Source organism: Cephus cinctus, unplaced genomic scaffold (genome assembly GCF_000341935.2).
Source record: "Cephus cinctus unplaced genomic scaffold, Ccin1 Ccin1_scaffold0396, whole genome shotgun sequence".
In the NCBI taxonomy this organism is placed as follows: Eukaryota; Metazoa; Arthropoda; class Insecta; order Hymenoptera; family Cephidae; genus Cephus; species Cephus cinctus.
The window spans coordinates 227,131-252,910 of NW_014333080.1; the positions used below are offsets into that span (position 1 = coordinate 227,131).

The 25,780-nt window shown below is 42.4% G+C and overlaps 3 protein-coding genes across 15 annotated transcripts; 1 reads left to right on the forward strand and 2 right to left on the reverse strand.

Annotated features, from left to right (window-relative positions):
- Positions 1–365: 365 nt before the first annotated feature.
- Positions 366–14,801, reverse strand: LOC107267265. Of its 2 annotated transcripts, none has more exons than XM_015738731.2 (6): positions 14,481–14,801; positions 8,248–8,619; positions 7,876–8,174; positions 7,494–7,815; positions 5,793–5,911; positions 366–5,699 (listed from the first exon to the last, which is right to left on the reverse strand). In XM_015738731.2, the coding sequence occupies exons 1-6, from the start codon at positions 14,533–14,535 to the stop codon at positions 3,030–3,032; spliced, it is 3,837 nt and encodes a 1,278-aa protein (XP_015594217.1). In that variant the 5' UTR covers positions 14,536–14,801; the 3' UTR covers positions 366–3,029. The 2 variants fall into 2 exon arrangements, with proteins under 2 accessions (XP_015594217.1, XP_015594216.1); XM_015738730.2 differs by lacking the exon at positions 14,481–14,801 and adding an exon at positions 9,135–9,959.
- An 86-nt stretch (positions 14,802–14,887) lies between these two features.
- On the forward strand, positions 14,888–23,358 carry LOC107267269 (sex-determining transformer protein 1). 12 transcript variants are annotated; one of them, XR_003059541.1, is made up of 11 exons: positions 14,888–15,020; positions 15,094–15,216; positions 15,281–15,317; positions 15,411–15,805; positions 15,873–15,990; positions 16,060–16,359; positions 16,416–16,585; positions 16,735–17,068; positions 17,143–18,691; positions 18,760–18,838; positions 18,909–19,138. XR_003059541.1 is itself a non-coding variant. In XM_025084487.1 (9 exons), the coding sequence occupies exons 5-9, from the start codon at positions 20,326–20,328 to the stop codon at positions 23,165–23,167; spliced, it is 2,028 nt and encodes a 675-aa protein (XP_024940255.1). In that variant the 5' UTR covers positions 17,460–18,126; positions 18,431–18,691; positions 18,760–18,838; positions 18,909–19,654; positions 19,755–20,325; the 3' UTR covers positions 23,168–23,358. The 12 variants fall into 12 exon arrangements, 9 of the variants coding, with proteins under 9 accessions (XP_024940255.1, XP_024940260.1, XP_024940256.1 ...); XR_003059542.1 differs by having other exon boundaries at positions 14,899–15,216; positions 15,259–15,317; XR_003059540.1 differs by having other exon boundaries at positions 14,899–15,216.
- Positions 23,290–25,032, reverse strand: LOC107267276 (GILT-like protein 1). Its single transcript, XM_015738758.2, has 5 exons — positions 24,809–25,032; positions 24,498–24,662; positions 23,838–24,038; positions 23,607–23,762; positions 23,290–23,530 (listed from the first exon to the last, which is right to left on the reverse strand). Exons 1-5 carry the CDS (start codon positions 24,881–24,883, stop codon positions 23,429–23,431), a joined length of 699 nt encoding a protein of 232 aa, XP_015594244.1. The 5' UTR covers positions 24,884–25,032; the 3' UTR covers positions 23,290–23,428.
- Positions 25,033–25,780: the final 748 nt, after the last annotated feature.

Consider the following 25,780-nt stretch of genomic DNA (forward strand, 5'->3'; position numbering starts at 1 on the left):
GTAGTAAATCATATCGTTTCAAAAATCTAACAGCGAGTGTGCCATATTTAATTAAATCTACTCAGCAAATATAAAGTAACAGTTACATATTGGCAATGTTACAATTTTCTACTTACGGACATAACTGTCTGTAAAGTACTTTTTAATTGTACATTTCTTGAGTAACTAATGTTAACGTTGATGCGTAGATGTTGCATTATCTTTCCTGGGATACTTTCTGTTACGCATTTACAAGTAACCACAAAATCGAAAGCAAATACAATAAATTTATAATTCGCATTCACCATTACTCCAAGTGAGAAGTGACTCGAAAAAAAAAAAAATATTAACAGTTAAATAATAAAGTATAATAAGCATACAAGATCTTCAATCGAATCGATTTATTAATATTTTTTAAGCAAAAACACAACAAAATTGAAGTACAGTTATTTCTTACACGTTTATTTCAATACAACTAAAGTGTAATTGTACAGTAGTAACACGTCACGTGTTAAATGTGTGTGGGTGTATGTATAAATGGATGTGTGTGGCATAATGTGTATGTGTATGCTTCTTTGTATTTTGTAATGCACGTGTACACGTAGGTACGAAGAAGTGAACTTGATGAACGTGTCCACAGTATGAAATGACAGGATGATTTTTTTTTAATTTTCCTTTTTGTTCTTCTCATCGAGTATGCATGCCTAGGTAAAATTGTCAACGATGGTGTTTGAACGACAGTCGGCTGTCTCTTAGTTTTGTTATTACTATTAATATTAATATTATTTTCCCCCTTATTGTTTCTTGCCCTTGCATTTTTTTAAATTAGTCTGAACCTGTTTCTTTTATCTGACGTTTGCCTGTCGCCTCTTTACTATCAAGGTGCTTGTTTCGGAAATGGTTACAAAAATGGCCGCCACAGAATAAGGCACACATTTGATGCAACGCGCATTTTATAATAGCGATATATCATATCTATCTTTAACGTATTACTTTTTTGTTGGTGGCGATGAATGCGAACTGACGACCGTCACGTGATATATCCCCACGCAGAAATATTCCGCTTCGTACGAATTATCATCGTCGTCGCTATTAACGAATTACACCATAGCGGAAACTAGAGCTTTTCGCAGGAACGATTTGCACCTATGCCCCCCCCCCCCTTACTATTCGTCATTAATTCAAACTTGAATTCCTTCCCTTCACTTTCTCTCTTTTACTTCCTTCAACTTTATGTTCTTTTCTTTCCTTTCGAATTTCCTTCTCCCATTTAACTGCCTTCACAAACGAGCAAACGAACAGCTGCTTATTTACACAGCTCTATGAGGTATCTCTTGCATATTACGATATGGGATACGTATTTAGAACGCGAACCACGTCCTAATGTAACCAACTTTTACGTTGTACTCATCCTGAGGTTTACAGACTAGCCGGCACGGAACTAACTTAAAAGCGTGAGCTATGTCATAACGTGTGCAATATTTTCTTGTCTTTTTATCGCGTATGTAATGTGTAAGTACATGCGTATATTTACGTTTAGTATGTTTTTATCTAATGTTCGATTAGAATCTCTTGAGTAAATGGCATCAAATTTATCGTTATTCCAACATTCCTTGGTCATTCGTTCCCTGTTTTTCCATTTATTTTTCTTCTTTTTCTATCTTTATCCTTTTCGCCTCCTATCCTGCTGATTTTCTTCTCTCATACACTTCATACGCGCCCCATTGCAATTCATTAACGTTCACGAGACAATTATAGTCTCGTTCATCAGCATAACCTTGCCTATGTACACGTTACGTTAATCTCGATACAACGAGTCTACCGAAACAACTACAAAGACTGTCAAGTTACAATTATTTTTTTCTCTAACTATTATTTTTTCCCCATTTCTGTTCTCGTCTCTTTTTTTTACTCTACACTGCTCTGGGTCTATTTCTAACTCGTATTCGAAGGTTGCAATCTGCACCAATGTTATCGGTTGTCACGTCTAACTAACGCAAATCTTGGTTGATTAATCGGATTCTACAAGGTTCGGTATGCGTTAATAATTACTAATTATTAATATTTCTTCTTCGCTAGTTCCGGACCAATTGGATGGTAATCGAAATTACGATTTATATCTCTACAATAACATGGTTCTTCGCGTGCCGCATAATCGGAGCCATTTTCTCATGATCAAATATTCGTAACGACAATAATAACACGTACGCCAAAAATTTAGCCACTCTTATTAATCCCACTTCGAATTCTAATGTTCTTCGTATGGAGATCGTACAAAATATTATCCCATCGACTTACTATATATTAGCACAGTACGATGTCGCCAATTTTACTTCCTCGCTTATATAGTATAATTAACAAGAGCGATAACAATAACAACGTGACACCGTCTCTTAATTCGAAATCCATTTTAACAATCGTCGTTCGTTTGAAGTTTTCCTCACGATCACCCATCCTAGATCCAAGGCTAGTAGCGCATCGATCGACTCGTCTACCGCCGACAGCATAACAAACGACAGTTAGAATTCTTTCATCCAGCACCATTGGAACAAGGCGATATCGACATGAATCATACCCTTACACCCTTTTCGTCAGCTAACGTAATTTCATTGCGATTCCATTAAATAACGTACATACGAGTACTGGCAGCTTCCCGCGAAATATGATTGCGTGAGGACGTCGCGTCGAAAGCTATTTACAAGAATGGATAAGCGACATGAAAACGCATTATAACCTAATTATCCGGTACCACGATGACAGCCAATGAGCATTTACGCGCAGTTTTCCATGAAGACCCAAATTAAATTTTGGTTTACCTTTAGTAATGATATTCGTGCTCAGCACTCGTTACAGGCCGCTGAGTGCTTCTCTCACGGTTGTGGCAGCATGGCGAAAGTAGGATATTGATGTAAAAAGTAGAATATCATGATTCCTTGTATTGTTTTCTTAATTATAGTCATGATAGATATTGATTGTTATCGAACTTTCGCCATATATGCGCTAGAGCGCGCTAGGTATAATGGCGAGACGCGATTATAGTGATGCGAGCTTTACTGTATGTTACAGCAAACCGCTTTGCACGGTACGGGTCCTTCCTCCTCTTGGCCGTATATTGGCCTTGATTTATCGTGCTTGCTGTCCAGCGAGAAAAATGGCGTTTTACCCGTGTAACAACTCTCGTAAACCTCAAAGGCTTCGTCGACGGGCACTATGTCTTTCTCTAGGAATTTTTCATGGATCTCGGCCGGTACGATCACCGGGATCTCCTCGCTGCAAAGACTCTCGATCATACGTTCTGGACTGTTTGGCACAGTTCGGGACTTTGATGAGCTCACCGGTGTCCGGGTCTCGTTTACTTCCTCTTCTTCGAGACTGGTCGCGCTCTCGCGTGCTAACCTGTAATATTTTCTTACATGTTCCACGCTTGCGATGTCTGCTCCCTCTGCGTCCTCTTCCGCGGCCTCTCCGTCCTGCGATACACCACGTGTCTGCATCATCCTCTTTGGCGTTGTCACTGGTTCAATCGTTTCAGCCTCCCAGCATTCAAGGACGTCAGGTTCCTCGATACTACCTAATGAGGCCATTGCACTGACGTCGTCCTCTATGCTGCTACTCTCTCGCATCCTTTCAAAAACTTGAGCTTCCTTCTTGTTTGATTCACCAACATCATTTCTACGCGTGTTCTTAGACTCAGTCTGGTTGGCTACTCTATGATCTAACACGAGTGCCTCGTAGGAGGCTCCAGGAAGTAACTTTCCTGACATGGAAACTACAATCTCTCCTCTCTCAAATGTCCTTATGTCTTTAACGCTCACTGCATCCTTTTTAACGAGTACCTCCTTCTCGTTTCCATTCGATGATCCAGACTCTATTTTTACTTCATTATTTTTAACTCGGTCCTGATTCGTTCCCCTCGTTGATTCTGTGTCGACTCCTTCAGAGTCCATCCGAGAGCTTAAAGCAACCCTCATACCCGCATCGCTATCCTCCTCGGTCAATTCGCAAACCTCACCAACATCTCTCAGCAGCAGTTCGCCATTTCGTATCATGGCCTTTGTCTCGGGCTCGTGGACGTGCGCAGATATATAATTTTTCTTTGAGTTAGTCTTATTTTCTGATCCACTTCCGGTTTTCCTACCCGACGCTTTCGATCTTCTCTTCTTTCCTACCACTGCTGGCTTCATACTCTTCTTCTCTGTTTTCACAGTCTCGATATTGGTCCTTGCGAATTCGCCGCGGTTGGCTACGCGCAACGACGACACCTCGTCGTCGGCGACGTCGCCATTAGCAGATAGTGCAGGCATGGGGTTGCCTTGCAAGTTTTTTGGCGGCTCATCCACATCCATTACGTCCTCCTCATCTTCATCTGTTTCGCTATTCGCCAAATCCATCGGTGTTAGGAAGATATCCGGAGAATTTGATTTTCTGAGCCATTCGGTAACAGCATCCGTTATAGGATGATCGGACAGACGACTCTGTATATTACGACTAGAATCATCGTTCAAAGCAACGAAAATTTGGTCATCTATTTCGTTCTTATTTCCACCATTCTCCAGTTTATGCTTCTCCTGGTCTTTCGATTTCAATTCATTTGGCACAGAAATCGATTCCACGCTAGAAGTTGATGTCTGAATATGAACGACTTCTGTAGATCCTGGTTCCAAAATTTCTTCTTTGGCTTTCAACGCTTCCTCTACGTCCACATTCGTCTCTGTGTCCAAGTCCGGTCCAGGAGTTGGTTCCCGTACGAATTTCAATCCTTTGGCGCTGTACTTTCTTCTTGGGGCTGGTACTGGTGGCTTCGTAACCAGTGACTCGTAGCTCTCAGGTAGTCGTTGTGCTTCCGCATTTATTGGTGTGGTTGTTTTATTGATTTCTGGACTCGTGGGTCTTGAGCATGGTTTATCTAAGGATGATCCTCCGGATGGAGAAATAGGTCTGGTTGATGTCTCAATATTAACATTGATACTATTTAACTCAATCTTATCAGACTTTTTCTTATAGGATACTATTACTTCAGTATCCTTTATCTGCCCGTTGCTTTGTTTCAGATTTTCATCACCGTTCACGGAATCAATCTTGCTCAACTTCCGTGAGTCGACGTCTAGCAATAGGTCGTTGTCTTTCATCGCAACATCGTCCATCCCAATTGTCTTGGATTCTTCAACTTTTTCTTCAGGTTCATCGAGCCTGTCTTTCAGTCTTCTGACGTCGTTGTCCAGATCATCGGATCGATCATTGAGGCAAACGGACGAGGAATCTTCGTTGATTGATTCGGAAACCAATCTGGAAGTATTATTTTTCAACATATCTCCATTAGATTTATCCAGTACGTTATTAGGTATCTTGCCACTGATCTCCAAGGCTTCTGTACTCGTAGACGTTGTTTCAATCGATTCTGAAGTTGTCTCGACCGATCCCAATGACGATGCTTGGAGTGGCCCAGACAAACCAGATGAACAATCAGCGGGAGGACTTTCCTCAATAGAAGATACATCAGGCACAACAGCAGCATCGCTATTATTCGCGACTGCCGAAACTTCAGGCTGGACAATGCTTCGGAGCTGAAATTCCTGACATTCGGGATTCAGCGGTCGATGTACACTAGTGCTCGTGGTTGTACCCTTGGATGAATTAGCTGCCCAAGGAAGTCGAGATGATGTTGCACCAGGGTCACAGTCCGAACTGTATTCTTCCTCTTCCTCGTCTTCGGTATTACCCTACATTAATATAAATAATACTTCATTGACTATCTGCACCTATCATTCCAAATCCTAATGATCATTTACTCACAGGAATAAACGTTTACCCACCTGAGCAAGTCGTTTCTGCTTTCTTCTTTTTTTCTTTTTCCTTCGTTTGGCTGCCGCCGCCGCCGTGGTGACAGCCGCGTCGTTGCTCCTGACCATGGGACCAGTCTGTATCGTCACACCTTGAGTAAGAAGAACAGACAAGCGTTATTCCAATATGTCTCAGTTAAACAAACAGCCACAGGTGCTTTGAAAATACGAGTACAGTTTACTTAATGCCCAACGCATCAACGAATGCGTATGAGACAATAAAATGAGTATGATTATAGTTAGCGATCGATTGTGATATTCGATTGATAAATACGTCTAATCAGAGATGCGATGGAACGTGCGACGTGTTCGGGAAGGTGAGACTGAACTTGGCTTTTTACCACTGGATCCTTTGTCTCACATCGTCGTAGCCTGCGCTAGGGTTATTTATAAACGTCTCTATTTAGAGTGCAGCAATGCGCAGTGGCTGCCAAGTCGCGCACTCTTTCAACCTAGCCGTTCTTTTCGCCAAGGTATATTTTGAACGGCAAATGTCGAGGGGCACTATGCGAATGTGCAAGTCAATGGACCCGTTGTCGTTTCTCGGACAGCGCATGGTGAACGGGATACGTGATGCGTTTGGATTAATTGATATTGCGTGAGAATGTCTTCTTGGCAATGGAGCGTCAAGCGCACGTAAGGGGGCCATTATTACGTACGTGCGAATGCACACATCGATCGTGCGGATTGCCACGGCTCTAGGCAGGACCGTGTGTATTTTCGTAGAGCCATTTTATGAATAGGCCTTTCATACATTGTCTTTTGTATAATTGCAGCGCTGTGCACTTTACGAACACGCCCCTGTCTAAAGTTAGGAATCCTTCCTTGGGATTTTATTACCTTTTACCTTGAATGGGGTAGAGGCACCACGGTTATAATACAGCAATGATGTCGATGGACGGGACAGCAGTCGTGAATTGGGGTAAATCCCTTTCCTTTGGCCGTGCTTCCAATCGACACTGTTCTCGTTTAACATTAGAAAGAAGTAGAATGAAGCTTCTACGGGGCAGCCTAATGCTTCGTGGGTAAAGCAGCGACATGAGAAATTTTATAATTTTTCATTGCATCTCTGGTATACTCGCTGTGATTTTGAATCTAATTTCACGTCATTACGTTAATCGTCGTACAGAAAGATTTGCATTTGCGTTTCATGTAATTCAGGACCTATCAGATAACTGTGATGATTAATATAATAATATACTCTTAAGAGTATCAAACGTTTACGTGACATATCATTCATCTCTTGAATAAAGACAAGAGAATGACGTGAACGGCTGTTAATGAAAATAGATGCCTCTTAAAGTGCGTATTTATAAGCATCATCAGTGAAATATAAAAGATTACATACGGAGTATACTATTTATGAGTGATGTTCCATAAAAGTGTATGATACTTCTTTCTTAGACGAACTCAACAGTGATCCGCCAATGACATTACTTATTGTAATAGAATTACATACCAGGATATCAGACCAGCGATAAACTATGAAAAAATTATAAATCTCATACGCTTCCTTTCCCAGGTATAATCACTACGAATCCTAGTCACAGCAGCCTATTCGTTTACTCGTCCGTTGTTCCGTCCATCCGTCCATGACTCGAATCAAAGCTAAGTGTGTCCCGCGATCGGCAGTATAATCGTCCATAAGAGAAAGTCGCCAGGGTGTAAACCAACCGTTGACGTTGACTAGGGATGGTCCAAACATAAAGTGGCCAGGATACATGTACTGCTGTGGCCCTGGAGGTATGTGGGGTATATGAATAGGCTGCGCTATCGCTGGATCCATAAATGGTATAGGGCCGTTCTCAATGACTTCCTCCAGAGGTTCCTCGATGACTTCTTCCACAGGTTCCTCGATAGTGTCTTCCGTGGGTTCCTCATCAGCACCACTCTCAACCCCATTTGCAGTTCCAGATTCGCTTTCGTTTCCATTTGCTGCTTCAGCGTTGATCAATTCTGTGCCAGGGTCCATGGCAATCTCCGGACTGTGTTCGACCTACCAAGAAGTCAATAGTTAATAATATAAAATAATAAAAACATCTTTGTTATATCACACCTGGTAATCCACCATGCCGTATTGATTGCTGGCTAGCCTTGGTACAAACGCAGGATTGACCCATTCGATAGGCCTTAAGGGTACAGGACCACATGGCACTGCTGCTAGAACATTAGGTCCAACCTGACTAGGTACTGGTGGTCCAACTATCATCAGTGGATATTCGTAATAGTATCCACTATTATGATCATAGATGGTTCCGTACGCACGCGGTGGTGCCATTTCAATAACTGGAGGGAATTCACCAGCTGCGCTGTCTCTGTCTAAGAGCTGTTGGTCCTCGGTAGTCTCACTACCGTCTACAAATACATTTATGATATTAAATTAACCAAATGATAATAAATCACTATAAATAATCTAATAGTATTTCACCTGCTGTCGAGTGAGAGGCAGATTGACTCTCTGTCGTTGAAGGCGTGGCACTGGTACTGGCTGTACTAGCCCAGGGTTTCTTTTGCGACAGGTACCCCTTCTTGAAGAGGACATCCTGCCTCGGCGTAGTGATTCGTGTGTACTCGTCCTCGTTGAAGATGATCTTCGGCTGTGACGGGGAATCCGCGGAATCATCCTTCCTCGATCTGGAACTGCTGCTCCCGTAGCCGCTCGTATTTCCTGTGTAGGTTCTCCGGGGCTTGTAGTTCGTTTGGGCATTGCGATCGAATGTCCGCGAGCTTGAGCCATTTTCTTGACCTCTAACGTAACCATTTCGCAATCCGTCCTCCTCGTCTTCTTCACCCGGCGGAGCTACAAGTACAGGAATACATGATAATAACCGTTGAACCCTTTAATTTCTTAACACGTGTAATTACTTGCTAATTCACTACTATCGCTATGTATTAAATACGTTTCACATGGAAATGTATATACATATGTCAAGTTAATGACCACTGGAAGTACTCGAAAGTACATAAAACCTGAAGTAGAACCATGGGGAAGCTAAACCAGGTACGATTGAGTGTAGAAAATTTCTTTCAACTAACAATACACGTCTTGTTCTCAAACACTTTTATCAGATAGATATATCGTGAGATTCGTATTACAGAGTAACAACTACTATCACGATAGAACATCCTTATTTTCTATCACCTGATTTATCTAAAGAATTTCAAAATGCCAAACTGTAGCGACATGATGGAACAAGTCTTATCAGTGCATCTAGGGAATGAAACCCTCTTAAAATATCCTAGTCAATATAATCGTGTAATAAAAGTCACAGGGATCTGTGGGCTTCTCGTGTAAGTCTGCCTGAGTGCCCGTACCGTCTTGGTACCTCGCTAATAGTAGAACATGATTAGAGGATCCAATCACGTGGGTAACTCTTCTTTGCCGGCGCCACTGCATCCTGGCCTTCCTGTTTCCACGGTGTCCCTAGGTCGAAGCCACCAGGTCGAGTAGCACTCTTCCACTCACGATACAAGATCACAGTAGTCCATAGACCATAGACCGTAACATAGACCGTAACAGTCCTGGTGAACCGTCTCAAACAATTGATCTCTTCTCAGCACCGTATTCACTTCTTAAGTGTGTACAGGAAGTCTGTCAGAGTGAAGGATAAGTAAGAGACCTGCCAAGAAAAAAAAGAACCTCCTTCTGATAACCCAACCGATAAGACTTCCACGACCAAGTCCTAAGGTTGAGTATCTATCACACACGATGCTGAGTTCCAACTGGTTACGAGGGGAGCGGAGTTACGAACGATGCCGCTTGGAAGTTGCCCCGGACTAGAATAGTACCAGAAATAGAATAGAACAGCCGGTAAATGTGGCGTAGAGCGCGAGGCGGTGACGTCGCGTACGAAGTGTCCGCGACGTTTTCACTGTAAGCAGCCATTAAAGAGGCTGCTTAAAGAGGCGGTGTATTAGATGCCATAAGGAATAAAATAAATATGGCATTCGATGAAAGTAGTCCTAAAGCACGAATAACCGCCAAAAATCTATTAACGTCTTTTCTCGACTGCCGTCAGAGGTGACGAGTCATGGTTCGCGCTATATCCGCAGCGAGGAATGGTAATTGGAAGATCGGTATGTCACGAGTGGCAAACGGTTGTCGATCTTTTATTATACCGCATGCCAAGTCTGTCTGAATGGCGATCACCGAATATTCTCGGACACTTTTCAAATGCTTTTCTCCTCAATGATAATCCTGATGAATTTTCACAGCTCGCGAGATCCACCCGGTACGAGATACGTACTCGTTATCATACCGGTTCTAACTGATGCTAATTGTCATCAGACACTTAAATATACTCCAGAGCGATGCCACTCTGGGAACGCTGACACGACTGCGGTTCACCATGAGATCACGTATGTACGTTAAGGGCTTAAATTGGTCCAGTCGGATGCTGAGGTAATTTTAAGACTCATTTGTACACAGCAGTTGATTACGTTGTATAAATTTTGAAATTTGCTTCTTGTGAACTTGATATCAAATTTTCGACACTGCTATCTCGTTTGACGTATCAACGAGTTTAGGGTGGCATCTCGGTGGGAGCGAACCACCTCGACGAGGGGTTGTTCTCCGCACTGACTCAGCGGAAGCGAACGGTAGTATCGGGAGTTCGATTTTCAGAATCGTTCCGTCGCTCCTGTATAACTGCGTCTGGGGAGAGAGAGTGGATGGCAACTCCCGTGAACTGCGCAGGGGTTAGTTTCCGGGTTGTAGAGTCGAGTATCGAGCAAGTAGAGAGAGAGAGAGAGAGAGTGAGCCTGCGCAGAAGCTACTGATTAGCTGGAAGGAGAACGTGAGCGGAAGTGAAAGAAGTAGAAAAAGAAGAAAAAAACGGATATGATCATGGCGTGTCCCTGTACAAGAAGTTCCTTACGACCTCGAATACCCAGTTTGTCCTCTGAATCTCTTGGCAGCCATACCGGCTAGGCTAGACAGGGTGTTTCCCCCTGGTAAGGGCGTCTTGCACAAGGGACAGAAAAAAAAGATTCATAATGCGTTTGATATATCTATAGATACTCGAAGTTCCTCAAGCACGCTGCATCGCGACTGGACCGTCGCTCGATGGACTGTATGATCGGCCAGGTCGTCATAAGTGAAATCACGCTGTCTTAATGTTGTTAGGTACTTGTTGAAACGCGGAGGAACGAACGTTACTCATCTATTATAGGAGCACTTGGCCCGAAGCGAACAAATGGAACGCGCCCTGTTTTCACTGGGTTCTTTCCTTCTGGCAATGACGGTACGATATAGGGACCAGATGTGTTCTTGCTCGGGGTGAACCCAAAGTGGCGGCACGCCGAGGCTGACGAAACGAAGAATAGATTTTCGAGCCATCATCCTCCAAGAGATGAAGAGAGGCTGAGCGGAGTGGCAGTGGCACAAGTGATTTAGAACGTTGGACCATTATAGAACGGTCTAGTCACATTGTCGAAAACATAGGACCGCATTTCGACGGTAAATCTGTAGCACCTTAGCCGTTTGACGTCTTCGAAAAAAACGATGTTCGATCAAATTTCACGACTAAACGAACAATCTTCCGGTTTCAAACCCTAAATAGCTACAGCCATACTGTATTATATCACTGAGGTATGTAACGATAGTAACTTGTTGTGACAACCTAACTTTCAATAAACATATAATAAAATTAGACACCGACGCATCTTCCGTACCTAAAAACGTATCATGATTTTATTATTCCTACGGCTATTAGAACGTCGAGGAATTATCAACGTGTGATATATACCGTATAAACAGTCAAACTGTATCCACCAAGTGATTGTTCCATATTGTTTTTAGTGGTAATCAAACGGGACCTCTAGGCTAGACGAAAGATTAGATTACCCGGAATGGAACGTACATATTTATATATCAAGTTTGTTATTTGCAATGGATATACCTAGCACATGCGACATCTCAGATGCGTTTCAGGCGCATCTTCATTGTGCATCACGTTGGTACCGGCGCCACTCCCACGTATACGGTACTTGGCATACAGAAATTTCTAGTCTCGGACGGGACGACTGATAAATGAAGAAATAGTAAAAGACGGAAAGATAAAGATAATAAATAGAAATTTTCTTGGTAGATATCAAACGTACCACTGCTACCCGAAGTATATGTTTTTTCGTCTAATTTTGTGACCGCGGACAACCATTTTACAAAATAAGTCATAGCCATCTCGTGACATCTGAATACTCTGAAAATTCCACTAGGAAGCATGTGACTAGCCTCGTGGGGACTCACGTGCTATTCATAACTCCACCCTGCTCGATGCTTCGTGTTGCTCGCAGCGGTCCGATACGTCTATTACACGAAACCAGCGTAAAGTTCTGCGTTACCGGTGCGGGATTGCGTAACGTACAGACGACGCTAAGGTCTACGATCTGTGAAGCACGTGGAGCGTGGAACGTACAAGAATAAGAATAAGAAAAAGAACGCGCGTCTATTTCTTTGGACTTCGATAGCAGAAAACGAAAACTAAAGCGTCGTGGTGCGATGACTCCGGCGGGAAATTAAAATCGAGATAAAACTGTCTTAACGTATTATTAACCTTTCATCTTGTTAGAGTGACATAGGGAAGTTCAGATCAGGATAAAACCAGAGCGATCGGACGGCCGTCATTGACGCTGCGGAAGATACGTGTACGTGAAAAATAAATGTGGGAGTGATTACGTAACAGACGCACCGCGTGCCTGGTAACGCACGTGTGTAAACGCATATGTACTTTGGATCGTTACGTTTTGACTGTGTTATACTTAGCTTCATTCTACCTACGTATATCATCCGTTTGGTATACGTTCGTTCATTTCGAGAAAACTCGTGATTGGCTTAGACGGATAAATGATAGATTGCAACGTGAGTTTCCTAGTATCTGATGAAACTTTAACGTCGACATAGACGCTCGTGTACGACAAACGGTATGGACTGTAGCGACGTTATTACAAAGGTTTCGTTTTCTATTCTAGACAGGGAGCGATCGAGACGCTACCGCTTATCGATTAGCTGGTAACCAGTCGGACTGACTTTCTTTTACTTCCTCTTAGTAACACTTCTGTCGTATTCTCTTCGCCTAGATAGCCAGACTAGAAACTACGTTTTATTGGTTTGAAATGACGATGGAAAATGTCTACTGGCTATATTCACGTCGCAGGTTTCTGAGGGCATTATGAAATTTGAATTACGCGCCTTTACGTAACTGAATACAAATCGACACGAGGAGCGGATGTTACTTCGCGTGCTCGTAAAGAGAAACTGCATAGAAAAGAGATTCACTGTTGAGGATCATCCTTGTAGGTTATTAAGGAATCGATGGAGTGGAAGAATAAGCTATGTATATTTGTTGGTAGAGGTTAGTGGGAGATTTGGTTATTGTTTAATGGAGTCTTTGATAAGTTGAAGTTCCGTGATTGTAGATTTTATCGCTAGGACACCAATGAGTTATGAACTCCGTTGCGTTAACGTTCTTGAGTCTCGTAAGTGTTGTCGTCAGTGAATGATAACGCTACGATTAGGATTTGGTCTTTCCCGCGTGAAAGTGGACTACAGGGAAATATAATAAGAGGCAATAATTGTATATGAAGGATTGTGAAGCAAAATGTTCTTTTCGTCCGGATTTTTGAGGTCATCGGTGACCTCTGGGGACTCTGGATTCTAACTCCATTGCATAGGGAGTTAGTCCCCTGCTGCTTATGAAACACAGCTATTGCATTTGGCAATTGCGCGAGTATGTCGTACGAGCGGCTCATTATTCTATGTGGCCTGACGCCCTCCAATGTGTCTTTCACGCTGTATACGCATGAGGATTCTCTTTAATGCGTGTTTTTCTGATTTTTTCTATTTGTGGAAGGGAGACGAACTATGTGTAGATGTGTATGTCTCTGTGACTAGTCGCCATGCATTTGAAAACTTGTAATCTCGAACTTTCCGGAAGGCAACGACTTACACTAAGGTATTTGTTAGTACGATAAGAAGGAGGGCACAGGTATTTTCTATCTAGACAGGTATGGCAAGGGGGTGGAAAAGTCGCGGAGGGGGTGCGGATCGATGGTTCGGCGCGAGGCATACTCTGGCAAAAGCGTCTGGTTCTCCGCTGGAGTCACAGCTTGATGGTATACAGGGTTGGAAGGTAGGTAGAAGAGTATGAGAGGGAGTGGAAATAGGTGAAAGAGGGAATGAGAGTCCAGTCGATGATCGTTGGATAGAAATTCGACTACATGCTCACCCATGCGCATCTACTATTACTGTAATGTTTATATCAGCAAGAGGTATTAGAAGAAAAAAGTGTAGCTATAGAAATCTATATAGATTGAACTTGAATGATTGATGCAAGAACTGTTTTTCCTGTTCGAGGTTACAAAAAGATGGTCACACCTCGTCAAGGGTTCTCGAGGTTGGCCAAGAGATAGCACCACATTTCCGATATGGTATATGGGGAGCGTTACAAGGGATGTTAATTCTCTTGTTGCCAAGGCTAGTCTTTAGATTCATAATTGTAGTTTTCTCTTGGCAACAAATGAAGACACACGTTCCAAGGGAATTTCGGAAGCTGATCGATGCATGGAAGTCGGCCGTCGGAGGCTGTGTGACGTAATTGGAACGCGAGGGTATCGCAAGAACTGTGGTACGTCGTGTCGTAAGCAGAGAGAATCGAGACTCACCGCCTATACTGAGTGTTCTCCACCGGGTTTTCCTTTTGGAACCCTTCTTCCCCATCTCCCACGAAGACCGGCCTGGTCTTCCTCTTCGTCTCGGTTTTCCCTCTTTGCTAGCCGATCTCCGGAACTATCCTTTAGCGAGAGAATCGTGATAATGTCTTCATCTTCTCGCACTCTCTTTCTCAATACATTCTCTTTGGATTCGTTCTGATATTCCACCAGGAAAATTCCAAACTATTTCTCTCTCTATGGGCTCTTCTCCTTGCAGCAGAAGACAACTTGAAGATCTACCCGTGCCGTTCGAGTAGCGATCGCACACTGCGGTCCCCACCCCTTCTCTTTTTAACGTCCCCACCCTGGCACAGAGTCTCTTCCCGAGAGCGGCTCAGCCATCTCGTTAACGTGGCTCTCCCAGCCAACTACAACGCCAACGACGCCGACGCCGACACTGCCTCTTACCAATTTTTCAATTTTCCAACGTATGATTGCCAGATTTATCTTGGCAAACTGCACCTTGATCTCTGGACTGTTAGAAATGATAAGGTAACAATGTTGCCATTATGATGAGAACTGTTGTATGGCAATAGATTTCTGCATGGATACTGATTTTGAATAGAGTCGATGGTTTTCCGCTTCGGCTGGTGCATGCGCAAACTCCAATTGCGTATTCATTGGCTGGTGCCATGGGAACCCATATAAACAGCTGTAGTTCAGCGCGCCATCCCGGCTCGTTATTGAGGTAGATATAAGAATTTTACTTGTTTCAATAATGTATTTATAGTATTACAATTGTTTTTTTTAAGATAAACATTTAGCGAAGTGGCGAGAAGTAATTGGCTGGTAAGTTTCTTTTTTTTTTCTGTACTTTTAACACTGGTCGCATATATGAAAGAGATAACCTTATATTGACACTTCTTTAAAATGTCGGTACAGGTATTCGATTAGTTTCTCAGAGAACAGGCAACAGACATCATGAAGAGACTATTATTACATGATTTTGAGGAACCTCATATTAATGAGAATATCACTGTCACCTTGATGAATGGAACTCCGATGTATTGTAATCGTGCTGCTCTTCGTGTAGAGACTCAGCCTTTTGCTGTCTACTTGCGAGACTATCCTGATATCTTAATCACGCCTGACATGTTAGCTACTCGTGAATCTGCGTGTACTGTTCGTGCTGGTGGGCTGTTTCTAACTGTACAAGACAGTGCCTTTAAAAAGATTGCTAGTATATGGAGAGAAAATGGTTTTATCGAAGCTGTTCGGGCAACTGCTATGGAAGATCCAAGTCAAGTTACAAAAACGTTGCACTGGATATCTTCAAGGTATAACATACAAGTCTATATAAAGAAAATACTATTACAATATATAAAATCACTATTTTTATTTCAGACTTAAAGGGGTATTTGAACTAATAGAACAAGGTATATTTAGAAAGGAACTTTTGCCAGTATCTGGTTCTGGTTCAGTCGCAGACTTTACTGCCACAAGAGACTGGGATACGGCTCTTGTAATTATACATCAATTACATTACCAAAAATTATGTTTATATGAATCTAAATCAAATTTCAATTATCAGGTTCGCTGTCTATCATGGCATCCACATTGCACACGCCTCGCAGTAGCCACAAGAGATGATCGGATTAGAATCTTCTCACAAGATATACAAGGAGTAGCTGTCTTAAGACATAGTGCGCAGAAATCAGTCTACTGTATGAGTTGGAGACCAAATGCAGGTCGAGAACTCGCAGCAGCTTGTCAGTCAGGCGTTTTAATATGGACAGTGGAGTTGGGAGTCACGAGTAACTCACTGAGTCATGCTGTACTCTTGAGACGGAGAAATCACGCGCCTGTTACGAGTGTTACTTGGCATCCTCAGGTATGACGTCACAAACGTAAATGCAATTTTCGAATATTCATAATAATTCATCCTAGGGTGATCTACTAGTATCATGTTCTCCGTCCGATTCTAATATGATTGTTTGGGACGTTGCAAAAGAAACATGCGTACCTCTAAAACGCGTTGGAGGTGGTGGTTTATCCTTTACCCGATGGTCACCTTGTGGTTGGAGATTACTCGCAGCCACAACTCGTACAGTCTTTAGGTCAGTCGTTATTTTCAATACCAACTGTCATATTTCGTAATACTTGATGTACCAGTACTAGACTCCTAAGAATGCTGACTCGTGTAATCAAAGTGCAATGCATTACCGCACGTCCTTCTAACTGAAAAAATGATGAAATCTTTTAATAGAATATGGAATACCAACGAGGGTTCTACTTGGACTGTGGATAGATGGACAATACCAAACGGCCGTGTGGCTGCTGCCTGTTTTGGCCCAAATTTAGCACTGTTATTCACATCTACTGAAGATCCAGCAACCGTATTTTCTCTTCCACTGCTAGAGAATATATTTGATGTCAAAGGCACAGTGGCCAGTGGTGATATCAAAGTCGCTATTCCTTTGATAGACATGACCCGCGTTAGCTTTCCTACAGAAAATGGAGATGACGAAGTTATAGTGGGTGGTCGAGTCGTCGCGATGGATTGGGATCCATCAGGCAAATATCTTGCTGTACTCTTTCAGGTAGGTGTTCAGTACAGAAGTATTGTTACCTCAACAATATAACCAATTAATCATTTATCGTATCACTATTATAGGACAGCCCTTTGATTGCTCTGTTCAAGACCAAGGTCAGAATAGATTCGACAGCCGTTGAAATTCGCCCAGGATGTCTTATAAACGGCTTTCCCGGTGAAGTACCAAATTGCATGCAATTTTATCAAAACTATGAAAAAATATTAGAAAAAATATGTCTGACCATCGCCTGGTCAAGCGGTCGCGTACAACAATTTCCAATTGTTGACGAAGCATCGCCTCATCATTCAAAAACCCCAAACTTGATGTCAAATTCGTATCCAAGAGCGAACCTATCTGACTTAAGTAGTACAGTTTTTAGTAATTATAGTCTGTTACGCTAGTCCTAAATATACAGCATCAATGAAGCATCTGATGTTTAACATTGCGATGCCGTTAAATCGGTCAATATTTTTTTATACGACCACCATCCAGTTCACAGCGGCTCCGCTATGAGAAGATTATTTGTAAAGTAATAAACTACACGATATATCTATTTAGAGTGTCATTCCACACGTAACCAGACAAGGTTCGATTACCCTTGTTAATCCTTGTCGACTTTTACGAGGTCTGAGTTTACGAAAGAATTAATAATTTCCGCAGCACAATTTCCATCGTTATGACGTCTGGTATAAAACAGCAGTCATCCTGACTAGTGATGAAGTATAGAAGTTGAAGGGGAAAAAAGGACTAAAACAGAGAAGAAGAAAGAAATAACAAGAAAAAACGAGTGCCACGAACTCAGAGACATTTCATTGCTCCGCACTCGGAACGTATGGGACATGCAAACACGTTCACTGGTTCGATACTAATTATACGAAGTCACATGCAGAGCGCACGCGTTTCTATTTTTACGTCGCTTGGCCGAACGCTAAACGCCGACAAATGCATCCCTGCAGCAATTTCCAATACGCATCGCTCGAGAAATTCCAAAGCAAAAAATCTGGTAGCTCACACGTGCAGCGAAGTCCAATATTCGACGTCCCGACGCTCTTAACCAACGACAGGTGCATGTTACAACAGTGTCCCGTTTCTTGCGATAATGTCTACGAGAAAAAACAAGTTTTTAAAAAATCACTCAAAACTATCCCTATACCTTCACGCACTATACGTATACGCACCACTGAATATTTCCCATAGTACCCCTGCAGACGTTTCTAGTTTTCCTGTAGAAGATTTTTGAAAAACCAGAAGGTTCACTAGCTCTCTCAAAACCGCCCAACGAAAGCTCGGATTGCTTTCAATCTTTTTCCTTTCTCTTTATCTTTTTTTTTTCACTACAACCATATTCCATCTTTCTTTCTCTTGCAGGTCTCTTCCATTTCTTCCATCTCCTTGTACCGTATGCGTGCCACGATTGGAATCAGTCCATTTCCAGTATATTATTTTAGAGACAGGCATACACATGCGGTGACTATGGTATGAACGAGGTTGACAGGTGCCTTGACAAAAAAGGAGGGAGCGGGCGAGCATAGTACATATAATGTAAGCATAGAGGGCTGGCAGACCACATGTGCCACTCTATCACTTATCTACCCGTAATATGACATACAACCGGACCATGGCTTCTACGTGAGTATAAGTGCACGTACGTGTGGCGTCTTAGCACGCGCGATTACATATGTATACGTGGGTTCAAGGGGTGATTGGGCGGTAGGAGAACGCACGTGCGTGTACGCAAAGAAGGAACTGCAACCACGTAGAGACACATGGGATTGCGTATGTACCACAATTGCATACAGTGCATAGAGAGACTTTCGAGTTAGTCTAATAGTTATAAAATTTACAGTTTTCACTAAAGTGATTGGGACGAGGAGAACTAGGCACCTGCTGGTTACGATAAAAGTGCCTGGGCACCGTATGCTTCAGATTCACAAACGTCTTCTAGACGTGAAGAAAAAAAGGACGAGGAAAAAGATAAGGGTTGAAGGGACTACCAAGATACGAGTGACATTCCAAGTAGCAGCCACTGTTTGTACACCGTGGATGACGTGCACGTTGAGGGTGGCTTTCGGAGGGTGAATGTCGTATACCTTATGTATTGGAGAAATGTGTCGAGCGGAGCTTAGAATTTCCATGGAAATTGAAGACGGGAAAGGGATGGGGTTTTGGTACTGTAGAAAAAGGGCAATATAATAAGAATAGCTCGAGGTATAGAGAGACTGAAAAAGGATAGAAAAAGAAATGGAGAAATGCTAAGACGACGCACGCTAAGATCGTGTGTTCTCTCGGAGAAACTGTTGTTAATAAGTGACGCGTGTGCGGCAGCTGGTTTTACATTTTTTGTCGGGTCCTCGATTCTCGGGGCTCGAGCGACGAAAGCCTCAGCGAATACCCTTCGCCTTCTCGGATGATCTCCTTAGCCACCCTGTAGCGAGATTCGCTTCTGTGGTCTTGTACCTAAATATTTTTTAAATTTTTCAGCAGGAAAAAAACGGTACTCCCTGTTTACCCTTGTACTCGTATGGACATCCTTTGCTGGGAATAAAAGTCATCACTCAGGATGGATCAGCCCTTTTTCCTCGGACTTTCTAGGTGGGCAGGGTCTAATTAGGATACTTTACTCATCCCCTAGGGATGCAAACGCAGCGGGGTCAAGATGTATAACTGTGCTGTGTCAAATTCTGCGGCTTAGGTGGAGCTACGGGGGTGATATCTTAGCGAGCCTTCCTGAGCAAAAACCATACGAATTCGAAAGGAGCACCATGATGAGGATGACGGACGGGTGCACAGATGTGCAACCAGTATAACGAGCCCTCTGGATGCACTATTTTGCTGCACACTACCAGAATCCAACGACCCCCGTCGTGAGGTTGCTCGCTCTGGTAAGATACAGTAAGGGACACGAGAGCCACGCGAGTGGGCGGTACATCCCTCTTTCTCTCTATCCCTTCTTTTACTCTTCGTATCTACTCCTCTCCCTCCTCAGTTCCTTTTGCCCCTTATTCTCCCTCTCTTTTCTTGCACTCTCTCACTGCACCAGCTCCTGCCATTATGGTGGGGATGCATCTCGAAGAAGTCATCTTTTAGTGGCTTCAGAGTCTGTGACGATCAGCTTATCTCGGGTCAGTTTGGTCAGATCCGTCGACCACCTTTGATCCTCTTCATCGGCGAAGGAGACGAGAAGGAGTGCGCGCTTACGCACGCGAGTGCCACGCGGATTTGGATTATAGGGGGTCTCTTGCACTCCTTGGTGAAGAGACAAGATGCACTTGGAGGAGTACGCTGAGAGGAACCAGGATGTTCACCGGACAGTGTCTTCGGTTCAAGACGATTTCGGTGGGTCCACCAGCTCTGGCATGGCGACTATTACGAATACGCAATCTTGCTGGAGCTCATCGCAAAACGATCCAGGCAATTTGTCTCCTTTATTACTCAGTCCGAATCTTAGAGAGTCTACGAATTGGGAACATTTGGCTGCGGCTCTGCAATACTCCTGTCAACCATATCCATCTGGAGGTACTGAAGTTCGATCGCCTGATAGTACAGGTAGTGAGACACCTACACCTACTTGGGGAAGTATACTGGCTGGGAGCGAGTATGGAGAATATTCAAACGATGGATTGTCAGATGGGAATTCTATAAGTCAAAGATTACCCTCGGTCGGGACAGCATTCTCATTCTCCAGGTCATTCTGTACCGGTGCTTATCCAGATTATCAAGAATATTCCGACTATCATGATTTTCAAGATTATCGAGATTATCGAGAAGATGTACCGCTGACTTTACCTATGCCACTGCCTGTACAAGGACAGATTCCAGATACACAGAATTCCAATTCTATGCAAATCGCAGATGAATTCGATCTTAGTCTCATTAGAGGCGATCCTACATCTCTGTTGACTAACGTTGGCTCCCCGTCATCTCCATCTTCTACCTACCTGGATGAACTCCAGGATCCTTTTGGAAGTTTTAATGGATCCTGCTATTCAGTTGGGCATCTTGTATCATCACAATCTTCAACAACTACCACATCAACGTATCTACCACACCAGAGAATATCCCTTAAGCAAAGTCCTGAGGATAATGTTCTCACAGAGGGTAGCAATCAAGTTGTTCTACCAAGGAACGAGGGTTTACTTCTCAGCAGTGAAGAGAGACGTATTTCAACTTTAAATTCAACGCGGGAGAATGTCAGACTTGAAGAATCGTATGGTAAGCACTTGAGACTCTGTTACCCAGATCTTTCAGTAGAAAGTATAAACAGTTTATTTAATATTATATTTCAATCGTAGGGTGCACAACCACCGAAGATGGATTCGGATCCACTTATCAATGTCGATGGGTTGATTGCGGTTGTGCATTCGCTGAGCAGGAAGGTCTCGTTCGACACATTGAAAGGAGACACGTGGAAGCTTCCTCTGCGAATGCCCACGGTCATAGTAGAAGAGTACAGAGAGACAGAGACAAGGATAGGGAAAGGGAAAAAGAAAAGGACTCAATTTTTTCTAGTGCAAATGCAACCACGACTACCGGTAGCCAGGATGAGTTCGCCTGTCTCTGGCAAGGCTGTCCACGAGCACGACCCTTTAACGCCAGATACAAACTCCTGATACATATGAGAGTTCACAGTGGTGAAAAGCCGAACAAGTGCCCAGTAAGTAGCAATGGACGGACAGCATAGCCTCATTTCTTAGATATGACGTTAATCCAATTTTCATTGATTAATTCTTTGTAGTTTGCCGGATGCAAAAAGGCTTTCTCCAGGTTAGAGAATTTGAAAATTCATCAGAGATCGCACACTGGTGAACGACCCTATGCTTGTCAACATCGTGGCTGTTCAAAAGCTTTCAGTAATAGCAGCGATCGCGCTAAACATCAGAGGACTCATTACGACACGGTATTACTAAGCATTTATTAAGTGCCTTGTTATGATACTTTCGAATGGTATTTTAATGGCGTGAATCCGTTATGTACAGAAACCATACGCCTGTCAAGTGAGCGGATGCGGTAAAAGATATACCGACCCGTCGAGTTTACGAAAGCATGTGAAGAATCACGCAGAACCATCGTCCTCGATATCGTCCACATCTTCTACATCGTCTACGACCTCGTCTACAGGGAATCGCACGACCACAGGAATTTCTTGTAAATCAACAATCAATCGGACACATCTGAACGCTCATACCGTTACGCACAGACAACATACTCAAGAGGTTTGTCCTCTGTCTACAGCTGTACATCATAGACTCTGTAAAAATTCAGAGTTAGACACAGAGGACGACCTGGAGCTTCTCCATGGAAATTCCTGTCAGGTTGAGAAACTCCCTACGTCCTTTGAAGACAGCCAACACGAATTTGTTCCCTATGAATCCGTACGCCGATTTCTAATGGGTGACGAGAATCACACAGTCCTCAATACGACTGGTGAGTATTTAAAATAATAAGTCTTTTGAACATAAATAAAAAGTATCTCTTAAAATATATATAATATATATATATAATCTTCATACTTACGTAAGGTGAACGAATATCATTTTGGACGTTCTACTTTCGGCATGGCAATGACCTCGACGCGTAATTCAATAGTAAAACAAGAATGTTTCTAACACGTTGTCAGTGGGTGGATTATCTAAAGTTAATCTTTATAGTGCATGTCAGTTATGCTTGTTTAACTGCCACTGTTACGGTAAGCGTCACAATAATGATAATGATGACAGTGAAACTTCAGGCGTCCATACTTAATCTCAGAGGAGGTTCGCCGCTTTATGCTCCTACCCCACACCGAGGCTTAAAATAATATTCGATGCTTTTTTGGCCCAGCCATGCACGTACTCATATGCACGCACGCGCCACAGCCGATTCCAGTGCCACGTGCGACACACGCGTCCTACTCAAGTTATAGACTAGCCCGACCAATGGCGAAAGACAGAACCGATAATTGGAAAATAATCTTTCGTTGACAAACGTAGCCTTGATACTTAAGAAAAACTAATTTCAGGCTACTGCCACGAGGATGACGTCTCGGACTTTCAGGAGCTGGGATCGGACATTGAGCAGCAATTTTTGGAGCTGAGTAATTTGGATGATTCGGTGTTCATCGGATGATGAAGTGAAGATGGAAGAAATTCATCAACGTGATCTCAATAGGAATTTATACGCCTTTTTAATTAGGCTGTGTACTCACCAAAGCCAAGACTACTTTTTTTAAATGAATTTTTATACAATTATAATAATCGTAAGTCGTATATTTTTTGTACATATGCATCTGTACATATCATAAAGCATATATACTCGAATCAAACCATGAAGGGCAATGATATTCCTGTAATTATGAAAGCCATTATTTCTTTAGGCTATGATAGATAGTTACTTATTGCATCCTGAAGGTCTTCCTTCTTCAGGTATCAATCCGCAAATGAATGCTTCGAAATTATATAGCAGATTGTACTGCTGGTCACTATCAAAGTTCTGTAACAATGAACAAGAAACGTATATTAGAATTGGTATCTTACTTGACGTATATTCAAATCAAATATTAACTTACTTCGTTCAAAACGATAGTGGGGACGAATGAAAGTGGCGATTGGACTAGATTTGATTTATTACCAGCTGCTACCAATAATTCATCGCCTTCAGTATTATTTTTACACTGATTAATCCGATTCCGGGAAGCTTCAGCAAGTCTGACGTGTTCAGTACACTGTGGAAAAAAATATTCACGATTAGCGGGTTTTGGCTATCATGAGCAAATTTTGACGTTTATTTGTACAAGTACCCGTGGAACTGCCGTTGCTGGATGTCTGTCGCTCATAACACATCCAACGAAATTAACAGCTAGATCCTGGCGTTGCTGAAAGTCCAGCGATAAATTTCCAATTTCGGCAAGACCGCATGCTTGCGCTATATTTCCATTGCATTCATGAATTCCATGCTGGCAGACGAATTCCCACTTGCCAGTTTGAGAATTTTTTGTATGCTACCTTACAAAAATGATTATCATAAGGGCGTGATACTATGATAAATTAATAGGTAAAGTTGGACTACACAAAAATTAATGTACTAAATAATTTTCTGGTAGTAACTGTTTTGTGCGATTATCAGTTACACTTCAGCGTGGTTTGGTTGATAATTCAGAAAGTATAGATAAAAAGAATGAGTTACGGGATAAGCAACGCCATGGAGATTGTGCGAACAATGAGAAATGTAATGTCCACGCCAAGGAGAACTGAAAAGATTTTAATTATATTTTTTAACTAATCATCGCTCATGAAGAGTGAATGCTTAAGGAAACATATACTGTATAGATACGACTCGCCACATCCTTTTTCTTTTTAAACTGGATCAAACTCGTTTCCAAAGTGGATTCTTGGGGCAAACAACACTGCCTTGAGAATATTTTATAGAATAAAAATGGCATCTGAAGTATGATACTCACCGTAGCCTTGCCATAAGGAACGAATGTCACATTAAGAACATTCTTCAGTAGTGCATAGCTGGGAACTAGCTGATTCCTAATGAAACTGACGCTATCACCACATAACGATTCGTAATAGACATCAATCTTGAGACGTGTAAATTCAGGCGTAATGGCATCGACCATCTGTGCAAATTAGTATGGATTTACGTAGATTATTTGCTATACAAATTTTTCATACGAATAATAATTTATGTGGACATTATTCGTAGACAACTCGAATTGTCAGTTTATAAATTTGAATTTCTGTTATACAAATTGCATACGCTTACCGGTATCCCATAGCTCCAAAGCGTTGCGGCTATTATGGCCAGGGTGGAGATCGAGGTAGTCAGGTAGAACCGCATCGTTGGTGTAATGCTGAACGAGTGATCGCTACAAGAGTGCAACTTGTGGGACGGCTAGTTTCGACATGAGATAGAAAGGGAAAGAGAGGGGACTGAAAGATTATAAGAGGGGAACAGAGAGTACAGTGGTATTTAAGAAGCAAAGCGGTTCCGTATGGGAATGACTGCCCCTCTTTTATTTATTCCCCTTTATATCCCTCACTTTTCTTCAAATGAATCCTGATAAGGTCTAATCGGTTATTTATACATAATCATTATATCTACTCTGCGTGCTCTCGCGCGATATGATTCGGCGATATGGAGGCGTTCGTGAGATTTGTACTAATACGATTGAGACAATGAGATCATTTTTCATTTACATTCCCTCGCTCGGCATACGACATTTTTTGAAGGATAAACACTGGGAAAAATGTATGATAAGGATTTATGAACGCTTCTGAGAAGAGGGTGAGATGCGGAGAATCTTAGTGGTGACGACTGTATATTTATTTAGTGCCTCTGGGGTCGCTTACAGCGTGGTGCGGGAATATACCCTTGGTATTCAGCGTCTCGTTTGGATTTGACTAGTTTTGAAAATGTGATTCGAGCAGAGGAGACAAAAAGTAATGGGGATGTTTTCTTCAGTAATTGATTTCGTATCTATGCGCAATATATTTTCATGTATTTTAAATGCGCAATGTATGTCGTTTGTCAATTTTAGATGCGACAGACGAGTAATAGGGCAGTTATTCATTCGAAGCGCTTCCTATAGCTGTCCCCTTCAAAGCTTTTATAGTACCTAATGGATTGGAATATTCAATGAAAACTTAGCTATTTTTCTGTTCGACTAATATCTTTTTTTGTGTTTTTATTCATCAAAATATATTTTCTAATTACAGAAATTTATCAAATTCAATG

Excerpts from the sequence above, each read along its gene's own strand:
- LOC107267276 (XM_015738758.2), bottom strand. The coding sequence starts at position 24,883 with ATGCGGTTCTACCTGACTACCTCGATCTCCACCCTGGCCATAATAGCC. Across the intron at positions 24,663-24,808 it reads TTTGGAGCTATGGGATACCG|ATGGTCGATGCCATTACGCC; the intron begins GTAAGCGTATGC and ends TAATTTGCACAG. Across the intron at positions 23,531-23,606 it reads CCACTATCGTTTTGAACGAA|AACTTTGATAGTGACCAGCA; the intron begins GTAAGTTAATAT and ends TCATTGTTACAG.
- LOC107267269 (XM_025084487.1), top strand. The coding sequence starts at position 20,326 with ATGCACTTGGAGGAGTACGCTGAGAGGAACCAGGATGTTCACCGGACA. Across the intron at positions 21,275-21,354 it reads CAGACTTGAAGAATCGTATG|GGTGCACAACCACCGAAGAT; the intron begins GTAAGCACTTGA and ends TTTCAATCGTAG. Across the intron at positions 21,960-22,038 it reads AGAGGACTCATTACGACACG|AAACCATACGCCTGTCAAGT; the intron begins GTATTACTAAGC and ends CGTTATGTACAG.
- LOC107267265 (XM_015738730.2), bottom strand. The coding sequence starts at position 9,216 with ATGCAGTGGCGCCGGCAAAGAAGAGTTACCCACGTGATTGGATCCTCT. Across the intron at positions 7,816-7,875 it reads ACGGCATGGTGGATTACCAG|GTCGAACACAGTCCGGAGAT; the intron begins GTGTGATATAAC and ends ACTTCTTGGTAG. Across the intron at positions 5,912-7,493 it reads ATCCCTAGTCAACGTCAACG|GTGTGACGATACAGACTGGT; the intron begins GTTGGTTTACAC and ends TTCTTACTCAAG.